The 12,371-nt window shown below is 37.4% G+C and overlaps 1 protein-coding gene across 1 annotated transcript in view; it reads left to right on the forward strand.

The window, feature by feature from the left end:
- Window positions 1–12,371, forward strand: part of DOCK2 (dedicator of cytokinesis 2) — a 501,344-nt gene that overhangs the window by 414,128 nt on the left and 74,845 nt on the right. Inside the window, exons 31-33 of the mRNA XM_073355961.2 lie at window positions 5,347–5,447; window positions 5,540–5,598; window positions 11,477–11,625. Coding sequence (XP_073212062.1) covers window positions 5,347–5,447; window positions 5,540–5,598; window positions 11,477–11,625 — 309 coding nt within the window. The remainder of the gene's footprint in view (window positions 1–5,346; window positions 5,448–5,539; window positions 5,599–11,476; window positions 11,626–12,371) is intronic.

A 12,371-nucleotide genomic window follows, 5' to 3' on the forward strand; every position in this document is an offset into this window, starting at 1 on the left:
AAGAGTGCAACCTGGAACTTCTTATGAGCACTGTGTTCACACACAATTAATTAAAGCTTTCTGCAATTTGTACTTTCCTGCTTTTCAGTTCAAAATCAGAAATCCCATTAGATCATTTTGTCCCTTTTACTTGTCACTTCTAACCTGTTGCATTGTCTGTAGGTTTGAACTTTTCGCTCATATTTATTAAGCCCCATTTCTATGCTTATACCTCTGTTAGCCACTTGTATTTTTCTAGTGCAACATGTACAAGAGGTGGTGAAAAATGTAAATTATTTCTGTGAACATTGATTCAACTCTTTACATTAAGTTATTGGGGCCCTGTTTTTGCACTCCTTTTGCATTTGGTTTCTATCAGGAGTCTGACGATTGGCATATTCTTTGTATGAATATTTGTCCCAGTAATCTCCAAGTTAGAGGTTCAGTCTTTGCATAAACTGAATTTTAAATCTGCTCTCACTGACATTTACAACGAAAGTTCTTGCATGCTCATCCAATCAGAAAATGGAAATACTATATAATATATCTGACCAAAAACAGCTAAGCAATGCTGCTTGAACATCAATATTTGTGATAAATCCATAGAGTAAAAAAAATTGAAAAAATATTTTAAAAAAAATCCTGGCATTCACAATATTGCTTATGGCTAAAATCAAAGAATAAAATATTAATTGTAAATTATTCAGCTGTAACGGGTAAAAAGACAAATATATGTGAACATGGACAAAATTATTAGGAGCTAAAAATATATTGTGAATTAAACCAAAACCACTCCCTAAAATCGATCATAATCATAGAATGATTATTTAATGTGATCCTTTTCAGTTTTCTGTGACATCTAGACCTCTTTTGTTGTTATGGCTCATGATTACATGAAACATTTTATTTAAAAGATATGGCCCATTTCTCTACAAAATGTGTTCAAGAGCCCAATACACATTTGAAATTTGTTACATATTGATTCAGGTGCCACTGTCCTCTGCTCAATCCATAATGCACGAAGGAGCAAAGACAACTAAAAATGTCCATGTGAAATGGTGTAGTAGATTGAACACCTATAATTATTTCTGTTCTAAACTTTGATGTTCAGAGTTAATGTTTATTTTTGACTACATTAGTCAGAAACTTGGTAATCAAGTTTTCAATCCAAATGCTATTTTTCATGCAGAAAAAAAGCTAACCAGACTCTTTTCTATCCAATTTAAAATATGCTGGACATCTGCCATCATATTTAACCTTTCTTTCACTTATAAGTGAAAATCATAAATCAGTCAACATAAATCAATTTGCCATTCCCAATGTAATGTCAAAAAGAATCGGACTATTGGTCAGTGAGTCTAAGCAAGTAATTATGTAGCTACAAGGGAAAATGTGTGAACAGTGCAGGTAGGCATTAGAGAATGTGTGAGGCATTCATCAGTTTCAAAAGTTTGCGGGAAAAAGAGGAGCACCATAACACCTTGCTGCTGTGTTTTCTCTTGCTGGCTAGCCTGATAGAATCAGAGAAGTCAAAACCAGCCAGATTTTCTACTCCTCATGAGATTGTTGGAAGCCTGTTGTGGTACCCTCCAGTTTCCAACTTGGCAATTGATGTGTATATATATATATATTCATTCAAGTGTGGGTATAAATTCTGTGAATGCCTCTGTGTTCTACATAAATATGCTATGTGAACTTGCTCTCCAGTAAGTCCATTTAGTTTTTTTACCCATGCAGTTGTACTTCTAGGTTAGAGAAGTTCTGAGGAAGCATGGAACACTGCACTGGAAGTCATGCAGTGTGGGTTCTCTTCTTACCAGTGGGGTGTTTGACTTTTCTTTGCCTGCATTTCCCCATCTATAATATGGGGCCAATGCTATACCTTGCACAGTGTTGTGGGGCTTAATTCAGTGATTAAGAGCTTAAAGGTTCTTGACTAGCATATACTTTAGAAATGCAAAATACTGTGTTTCCTACACAGTGAATCACTTCAGGGGAGGATGGGATTGCATTTTACAAGTAGAGAAATTGAGGGAGAGACATTAGGAACTTATCCTAGGGGCTCAGTGTCAATCCTGGCATTAGAGATCATGCATCTCCAGACCTATTGGTGGGCAGGATTTCGTATGAGCAATTTCCACTTTCACCAATGTAATTTACCTGTTTATGGTATGTTTCACATTCATCAATAGATATAGAACCCCAAAGTCTTCAAAAGCAACAAAATGGTTCAAATTAATCAGTCAAATATTTTTAATAAGGCAAAAACTGGAGTTATTGACTGGAGTCCACTTCCTGGACACTACAGTGCTAATAAACAATGGTCACATAAACACCACCCTATACCGGAAACCTACTGACCGCTATTCCTACCTGCATGCCTCCAGCTTTCACCCTGACCACACCACACGATCCATCGTCTACAGCCAAGCTCTGCGATACAACCGCATTTGCTCCAACCCCTCAGACAGAGACAAACACCTACAAGATCTCTGTCAAGCTTTCTTACAACTACAATACCCACCTGCAGAAGTAAAGAAACAGATTGATAGAGCCAGAAGAGTTCCCAGAAGTTACCGACTACAGGACAGGCCTAACAAAGAAAATAACAGAACGCCACGAGCCATCACCTTCAGCCCCCAACTAAAACCCCTCCAACGCATTATTAAGGATCTACAACCTATCCTAAAGGATGACCCAGCACTCTCACAAATCTTGGGAGACAGGCCAGTCCTTGCCTACAGACAGCCCCGTAACCTGAAGCAAATACTCACCAACAACCACATACCACACAACAGAACCAGTAACCCAGGAACTTATCCTTGCAACAAAGCCCGTTGCCAACTGTGTCCACATATCTATTCAGGGGACACCATTACAGGGCCTAATAACATCAGCCACACTATCAGAGGCTTGTTCACCTGCACATCCACCTATGTGATATATGCCATCATGTGCCAGCAATGCCCCTCTGCCATGTACATTGGTCAAACTGGACAGTCTCTACGTAAAAGAATAAATGGACACAAATCAGATGTCAAGAATTATAACATTCATAAACCAGTCGGAGAACATTTCAATCTCTCTGGTCACGCAATCACAGACATGAAGGTCGCTATCTTAAAACAAAAAAACTTCAAATCCAGACTCCAGCGAGAAACTGCTGAATTGGAATTCATTTGCAAATTGGATACTATTAATTTAGGCTTAAATAGAGACTGGGAGTGGCTAAGTCATTATGCAAGGTAGCCTGTTTCCTCTTGTTTTTTCCTACCCCCCCCCCCAGATGTTCTGGTTTAACTTGGATTTAAACTTGGAGAGTGGTCAGTTTGGATGAGCTATTACCAGCAGGAGAGTGAGTTTGTGTGTGTATGGGGGTGGGGGGGATGTGAGAAAACCTGGATTTGTGCAGGAAATAGCCCAACTTGATTATCATGCACATTGTGTAAAGAGTTGTCACTTTGGATGGGCTATCACCAGCAGGAGAGTGAATTTGTGTGGGGGGGTGGAGGGTGAGAAAACCTGGATTTGTGCTGGAAATGGCCCACCTGATGATCACTTTAGATAAGCTATTACCAGCAGGACAGTGGGGTGGGAGGGGGTATTGTTTCATATTCTCTGTGTATATATAAAGTCTGCTGCAGTTTCCACGGTATGCATCCGATGAAGTGAGCTGTAGCTCACGAAAGCTCATGCTCAAATAAATTGGTTAGTCTCTAAGGTGCCACAAGTACTCCTTTTCTTTTTGTGAATACAGACTAACACGGCTGTTACTCTGAACCTGAATAATATTTATCTTGGGGGGAAATGTCGTCAAGTATTCTGCATTGCTATATACTGTCAGAAATTAGATTGAGGTGTGATTTAAATACTGGTAACAGACAAGATGCTGTCCTGTGTTGTGTTAATATCCAAATGTAGTTTCCAATAAGATTCTGATTTGTCAGGATCAGTTTAGGACATCATTGAATTGTATAATGTGATCCAGGCCAAATGAAACCCTGGTGTAATTTGACTGAATTCTGTGGAGTTACACCAAGGATGAATATGATTTATGGATTGTAGATAGTTAAAACAGGACAGGAACAAAACCATTACTGTAGAGTCCTTCCATAAGGTTTTTTTAATAAGCAAAATCTGGAAAGGAAAACTGTAGAGAAGCTGTGGGGCACTAAGAAAGGAATATATTAATCTTAATGCAGCAGCTTTTTGACGCTGTAGAAAGGATTTGAAGATTTTGTTTACTACAGGAAATGTTCCCATTTTACTCTCTCTCTATATATATTTTGTTGGATGTTGGTATCTGTTCCAAATAATTTTAGGTTGTGCACAAAGAGCTCTTCAGATCTCAAAGGGTGAAACCCACTATGCTTTTAATGCTTACACGGTATGTAGGGTTTTTTTCAGGCCCTTTGCACCGTGGTGAGTTTCTCTCTATCTAACTGGTGGGGAATAGTTTGTAACAGTCACGTGCATTTTGTTTAATACTTCTAATTAAGTGCTGAATGCATTTACTATAGCATATACTAATCATCATCTTAAGCCATTTAGATATATTTAAACAACTTTTTTTTAAAAAAGAAACCAATTAGAAGCATTTCTTACTATTTACAAGCCTTTTAAATTAGCATTTGCTTTAGCTTCTCCTGGGCTGGCCAGCCATTCTTCCAGTAGGAAAACTCTCATACCGCTGCAATATATAATCCTTTATCATTAAAGCATGTGGCAGAATTTCCCAGTATTTCATTTTGGTTAGCAAGAGAACAAACCAATCTGCTATTAGCAATAAGGAAGGATTTCACACTTAAAATATAGGGGTTATTCTCCTCTCAGTGTGTGTTAATGACTCATCATTAATGGGAGGTACACAGGACCGTATTTTGCCCTTGTTTCATGTGCAGAATTCCCTTCAGAATAAATGGGAGTTTTGCACAAAAACTGCAGTTGGAGTATGGCACAAAGAGGCCAGGCCTTTGTTAAGGAGACAATCAAATATGGCATAAATACATTGGATGCCTCAGGATCTGGTGAGTAGTGGGATGTACTGTATTTTAACCAGCCCTGCTGTGGTTTGTGGTTTATTGTTATTACCTAATGATCCCCACATGAATCTCCATTAGCACTATTTATTCAAATTCTGTTAAGAGCAAATGCAGACCAGTGGTTATAAAACCCCATCTCTCTTGCCTTTATGCTAATTGTGTAGTAGTAATGACAGACAACTCTGCATAATATTAAAACCTCATGCTGCTTTCATCATTTTCCTTCATCAATCAAGGTTTATTTCATCAAGGTTTACACATGTTTTTAATATTACTTCTCATGTTAGTTCAAAACCATTATAACTTCCTAATATTCAATTTACAGCTGTGGAACAACTATTTTCATCTGGCAGTGGCTTTTATTACCCAGGATTCTCTGCAACTAGAACATTTCTCCCATGCAAAGTACAATAAGATCCTGAATAAGTAAGTATAATTTCAATATCTTAGATGATATTTTCTTTACTTTCATAATAAAATGTCAGTAAAACCAGTGGTTTTTCCCTTTTCTCTTCTAGATATGGGGATATGAGATGTTTAATTGGCTTTGCTATCCGTGACATGTGGTACAAACTTGGTGAGTAACTATACAGTCTCAAGCACATCTGTACCTATAGTGCTCCTCCCTTCCCGCCCCCCCCCCTCCCCCCGCCCTCCTTCTTGGAAAGAGTCTGTGACATGATTCAGGAATTTTAAATAGATCTGATTTTCAGACTGTCAGATGTTCTTCCTTTGGCAGCCCAAGGAATTATCCAAAAGCTTATCCAGTGATTTTAATATTTTAGAGGACATTGACACATGAGGAAGATTTCTCTGCTAGTTGAACTTTGTTCACAAATCCCTAGACAGATCTGATAATTTTTTACTTTTTTAAGGTTGATAAAATCAAACCACGTCTGTTCAATTTAGCATTTTCCTCTATTAGAGTTTCACTATAATACAATGTCACTGAATTATGACTAAGTGCCAGTGGAAAAAATGCATTTAATTTCAGCAAAATAAACATATGTTCAGAATGGAAATAACCTGGGATTAAGGCAGTAGCATAATTAAAGTGGAGGTAACAGACACCAGACACACCACTAAATTTAAACTAGCTATTACAAACATATACCAACGCTCACAAATCTAGCCAGTGGAGGATAAATATAATATTTATATTTTAAACATACCCATCTCTTACAGAGCTCCACAAAATATTTCCATGAAATAAACCTAAAAAATGTGCTTATTTTTGAGTCTATGGAATTTCTCCTCCCTTGGATAGCTGTGAAAATTTCAAGATACCTCTTAATTGTATATTTCTGGCTAAAAGTTTCAAGATGTGGTTGGACAAATTATATAACACTCATTGCATTCCTGCCAGGCCCCTAGTTTATTCAGCCTAGCCCCAGATATTCAGGTGAATCAGCAGAAGCCATATTTGTTGGTTTTCCTTGGTGAAGTGACTGCCTTTTTAAGATCACAATTATCCTGTTGTATTTGCCCTTCAGTTGAGGATAGGCATTCTCTTTGGCAAGTGTCAGATAACTTCAGCAGTTAACAGGGAATGGCTACCTGCTTCGTAGGTCTAGATGAGAGAGGTTGTTTATCCCTTCTCTGAAGACAATCCAGGATTTTGGAATGAGGTGGGAGTGGACCAAAATGTGTTTCAATGACTAGAAAAAAGCCTTACAGTGAGAGACTTGAAGAACTTAGTCTGTTTAACTTATCAAAAAGAAGATAATGAGGTGATTTGATAATGGTGTACAAGTATAACGGGAGAAAATATGGCATATTTAAAGTCTCTCTAATCTAGTGGAGAAAGGCATAAGAAAAATCAATGGCTGAAAGTAAAACCAAATTAGAAATAAGGCACATATTTTTAACAATGCGCATGATAAACCATTGGAACAAACTATCGAGAGATGTAATGGATTCTCCATCGCTTGATGCCTTCAAACCAAGATGCCTTTCTGGAAGATATGCTTTAGTGAAATGCAGATGACTGGACTCAATACAGGGTTAACTGGATGGAACATGTTATGCAGGAGGCCAGACTAGATGATCTAACGATCCCTTCGGACCTTAAAATCTATGATGGAGTTTGTAAGAGGACAGAGGGTTTGACCTTTACAGGTTCAGATAGCAAGACCGACATCTAGTCTTCTGGGTGATTAGCGGAAATAAATTCTAGACTTTTCCAGGTCTCTGTATCACCATATAGTCACAGGTATTGATCGCATATATAGTCTTCTACTCACATGCCTAAAAGCAGGGTGAGAATAATTTAAGGAGGATAAGATCATCATCATCGTCGTCATTTCAGTTTGGGACTCACAAAAGAGCAGTGGCAGAAGTAACATTAAGTGGCTGTATGCAGGGTGTAATAATAGTGATGGGCCCAAAACTAACATGTGGTTCCGAACAGCCCCTAACCTTCAGACTTTCTGGAATCCTAGATCCAGTTTGAATACAAAACCACAGCAGGGGAAAAGGTAACTAATACTGGTGTGGATTTTAGACAATATTGCTGAAATCTTCTGAGAATCCTTGCTTAAATTTTAAGAGAGAAGCTTGTGAGTTTTCAGAGGTATAACAGACACCATGCAGATGAAGTTATTTTGCTGGTGGCAGTGATAATGGAATGTGCTTACACTTCATTTATATGTACACCAGTCATAGAGACTAAGGCTGATTAAAAGGCACTAGTGGATTTGGACGCTGATTTCCCATTAAAATTAATATGATTTGGATGGCCAAATACATCAGGCAGCTTTGAAAATCTCAGCCTAAGAGTCTTGCTTCTGTTGAAGTTATCCTATTGTCCGATCCAATTGTTCTAATTACTTGAATGTGAGCAGACCCTAAATATTTTGTACTGTACGTATAGCTACCTTTTTCATACTCCTCTAAATGATTACATGAAAGAGAAAAGCATTGTGATGTAGAACCCAATCTTAAATCACGTTCCTTTGTTTCCCAAATGGTACCCCTTCCTTTTCTGTGTACTAACCAGTGACAATTGAATGTAGGGTCCCATATTAAGGAAATGGAGAGGAAAATATGTCTGGTTACTTTAAAATCATGGTGGCCTCTGAAAAGAGAGCATAAAGCTACAGTATGAAAGATGTCAGCTCACATTATGTTTGTGCATCTTAGAGGTAGAGTTCAGAAATGACAAATGTCCTTTTTGGTTACTGAACATGTAGCAACTCCAACCTATCAAACAATCATAGCTTCTGTTTCAGCCCCAGGAGTCGCTTTCTTTTATGTAAGGGGAGATCTAAAAGTCTAAATGGATTGGGGAGTAAGATAATTTGTTCCAAACAAAAAATCAACAAGTCATCAACAAGTAGAAAATATAGGGTATCATTAAAGGCTGCTGCATAATAAGCTTTCCTGCCATTTTGTTGGTCTAAGGGTATTCTAGGCAAATTTAATTATCTACAAATGAGCCATTTTCAGCTGTTTGCTCTATGCTAAGCAATGACGGACTTCTGTTGAGTATCAAACATGAGTACTGCCTATCCCATCACTTTTTCCCCCCTTTAACATGTAGGATTACTGTGGAAAATGCAGTGTCTGTTTCCTTCGCACATGTAGGATCCCATTGTATTGATAGGTACAAGATTCTGTAATGTATTCACCTTTCTATCCAAGACTTCATTGTGACAAGGATTCCTTACATCAAAACATTGTTGTAGTGTGTCTTTTTCCCTGAATTTGTGCACCAATACATCTTATCTGAGGGGCATGAAATTTTCCCCTTACAGTGTGTCCAGATCTTCTTAGGTCTGTATCTCCATCACCAAAGTTAGGCTAGACACCAGAAGGGAGAGAGTATGTAGAAGCAGGAGCTATCTGAGCATTAGAAAGCAAAAACTAAATCAGACAGTTGCTGAGGCTGTTATAACACCCTGTACTATGAAATCAATTAGACTTTTCAAATATGTACTAAAAGGGGCTGTGTTAGTTGCATAAAGACATGGAAAATATTCTTTTCGGCTAAAAGGCTTGTTTGAGTCTCCTTCATGAAGAGCAATGAGATTTCTTTGGTATCTATATTTAACTGTGCAGTTGCCCAACTGGATGCAGATGTCCGTGCTTGCCTGTGCATTTTGAATGTTTGTTCTCAATACCTTGCATCAAACACACTCGTCCTAATGATCAGGTACTCTGTGGTAATGTTTTTTTAAACCCTGCAAATTCTTAATTGAAGACTAGAGCATTTCTTTGCTTTTAGACAGAGATTTTATTACAACAAATATTATTCAGGCAGGTCTGGTTAAGTCTTACTATTTTAGCGTATTGATTGTTTAGCTTTCAAAGCAATCATTTAAAAAAAAAAAAAGAATCTGCCCAAGTAAGAGCAAAAGAAAAAGAAAGCCTTTGAAACCACTGTTGTCATTCTCATTCTTTAGAGTCTGGTAGCAGTAGGTGTGCCTTTTAAGTTAATCTCTTTTCCCAAATCAACCCTTGCTTTGTGAACCAAAAACATCTCCGCTATTATTTTTCTAAAATCCAGTAACATTGCAGAACATCTCTGGAGTCATTCCATTCACTCTGTATTAAACTGCCTGTATGAGGATCATTCTCTGCTTCTACTGCCCCTCCCCAAATCTAACAATCTATGCCATTGCAGCAGCCAGAAAAAAGGGCATCTTAGAAAATTCACACCACAAAACCATGCTGTGTTATCTGTGTCATAACCATCATTTGATATTAATTCTCCTTGGATTTATTTGATCTAATTTCCAAACTGCTACTGTCTATTTAAAGAAAAGAAACTTCATAACAAATGTAAATACCATAAATCATACACAGACCAAATTGTTTATTTAGACTGTGCTGCCTGGAGTAGGGAACAAAAAGGTAACATAGGCAGGTGGATTGAATTTGAGACTAGAAGGAAGGAACATTTTAATCCTGGCTCTGAACTAACTATCCTGTGTCCTTTGGCAAGTTCCTTAACTTCTTTGTGTCTCAGTTTCCTATCTTTAAAGTAAAGAAACATAGCAGACCTACCGCAAAAAGGTGAGAGACTTAAGGGACTTGCTTCTGCAAAAGTTAACGACCAAATGTAGTGCTTACTATCATCAACATTTCAATTGATTGCAATGGGACTATTCATGATGGTAAGCCATACATCTGGTAGAACCTTATGTGTTTTCAGGATCAGTCTTTTAAAGACTTTGAAGTGATAAAACCCTATAAGTGGTAAGTATTGCTCCAATGAAAGGGTGGCCATTGTTTAGTAACAGTAAAATTTATTTTCTTTAGTTTCCAGTAATTGTTTTTAAAAAGTATATTTCTTTATCAGGTATATGCAATCTATACTTCAGAATCAGGGAGTCAGAATCTCTGTAGCCTATTGCAACTTCCCCTTTGGAGAAGTTCTCCTTGTGTTCATCTTCATTGTACTATGGACGAGGAAGCTCTTTTCCTAGATTCTCTCCATCTCCTAGAGTGATTCCTGAAAGAGACTTCTGCACCACATCTCATCACACCAGTAAGAAACTGATGTGAGAGGCAAATCAGACTAGTGTGGTACTGATGCCCAGATGCTACAGTGATGGGCACCTTATATAATTTTTTAATAAATAAAATAAGGCAAAGGAATTGTAAAATTGGTCACATTTGTTGATGGGGATTCTTCTCTTTGCATGGAAGCACCAGATATTACACACTGCCAGAGGCAGGACACTGGATTTCATGGACAAGTGTGGTCAGATTCATATAGAAAATCCTTTTTTCTATGCAACGATCAGCTTTTGGAGAATATTTAGTACCAGGTTTCTTTTCAGATACGACAATTGCTACAACACTTCTATCATCTGTCATAATTGCAGATGTCTCCTAAAGCACAATCTGGGGGTTCTCTGACAACTGATGTAACTGCTGTGCTACAGGATTATTTCAGGTGGCTTTTCAGTAGTTGTGCACATGATCTAGAATACCTACCAGGATACAATTTCCGTTCTGGATTTTTAATGGTTGATATTATTCATTAAGAATAAAGGCTGATTTTTCTCCCCTTTATAACTTAGATAAGAGAATATGTCATATAGCTATTGTAATATTCTCTCCAATTGATTGGTTTTTTTTGGGGGGGGGTGGGGGAGCGGGGTGTCTTAGAGCCTGATTACTTTCTACAGCAAGCATGTACAGTACAGTATTCAGTAAGATCTGAAAAGCTGAAAAATTGAAAGGATGCCAAAGTGTGAATTCATTCAGCTGGCATGAATGCTCATTTCAAGCAGGAAATGACCCAGTATCTTGAAATGAGAATATATCCCTCAATATGCCTTCTGCTTCTGAAAAAGAATTGAGAAGGATGTGTAACTAACTGTGAGACCATTACTGAAACAGATAGTTATAACAATATTTTAATGGCTAAAAATCTGAGATTGTTTCTTACCAAAGTGGTAGTTTTCTTCTCTTTTCCAATACTCCTTTCACCATTGTTTTTCTAGGCCAGAATAAAATCTGCTTTATTCCGGGGATGGTTGGACCAATTTTGGAAATGACTCTGATTCCAGAAATTGAGCTACGAAAAGCCACAATCCCAATCTTCTTTGATATGATGCTGTGTGAATATCATAAGACAGGAGAATTCAAAAAGGTAATAGAAAGATACACAGGATTTGTTTTAATAGCTACATTATTCTTAAAGATTTTGAATAGAGCTGGACATCTGCTGCAAAAAGGTATTAAGCATTTCTTAAAATTTAACTGTGAACTCTGTGCAGTGAGTTTTCTGTTTGCAGAAAGTGAAAAAAACAGGAAATATTGTGTGACTATGTTGATCTGCAAGTGCAAAAGAAGTGACTTAATGTAGCCCTATTTCTGCTTGTAAACAAACCAGTTATTCAAACATGAAACAGACACACTATCACGAGATGTAAGAGATGAATGATCATACTGCAGAAATAATAAGTGTTGAATGCAGAATATCTGAAGTAATAGTTCTAGTGAATAGTTTGCAAGACATGAAATATTATTACAGTTGGTTATAAAACCCAAACTTTTCCCACAGAAAACGTCAAAGGAAAAATCCCATTTCTAAACTTTTCAACCAAAATGTTAAGGTTTTCTATGACAATTTTGTAAATGAAACAAAAATGTTCATTTAATCTTAAAATGTCCATTCAATTTTGTTTTTCAGAAACTGATTTTTTTATTTGTTCTTTTATTCCCCCTTTCTCTCACTTCTAAAATCCCTTCCCCCTTTCTTCCACTGGAAAAGGCGGTGGGGGGAGTGGAGAGGTAAAAAAGGTAAAAGTGATTAAGCACCCACTTTTCAAAGATCTCTACTGTTTTCTAACTGGAAAAACTTTGAAAATAAAGTTTGTGAAAGTCAGGTTTTAT

This window comes from Lepidochelys kempii, chromosome 8, assembly GCF_965140285.1.
Source record: "Lepidochelys kempii isolate rLepKem1 chromosome 8, rLepKem1.hap1, whole genome shotgun sequence".
Lineage (NCBI taxonomy): Eukaryota > Metazoa > Chordata > Testudines > Cheloniidae > Lepidochelys > Lepidochelys kempii.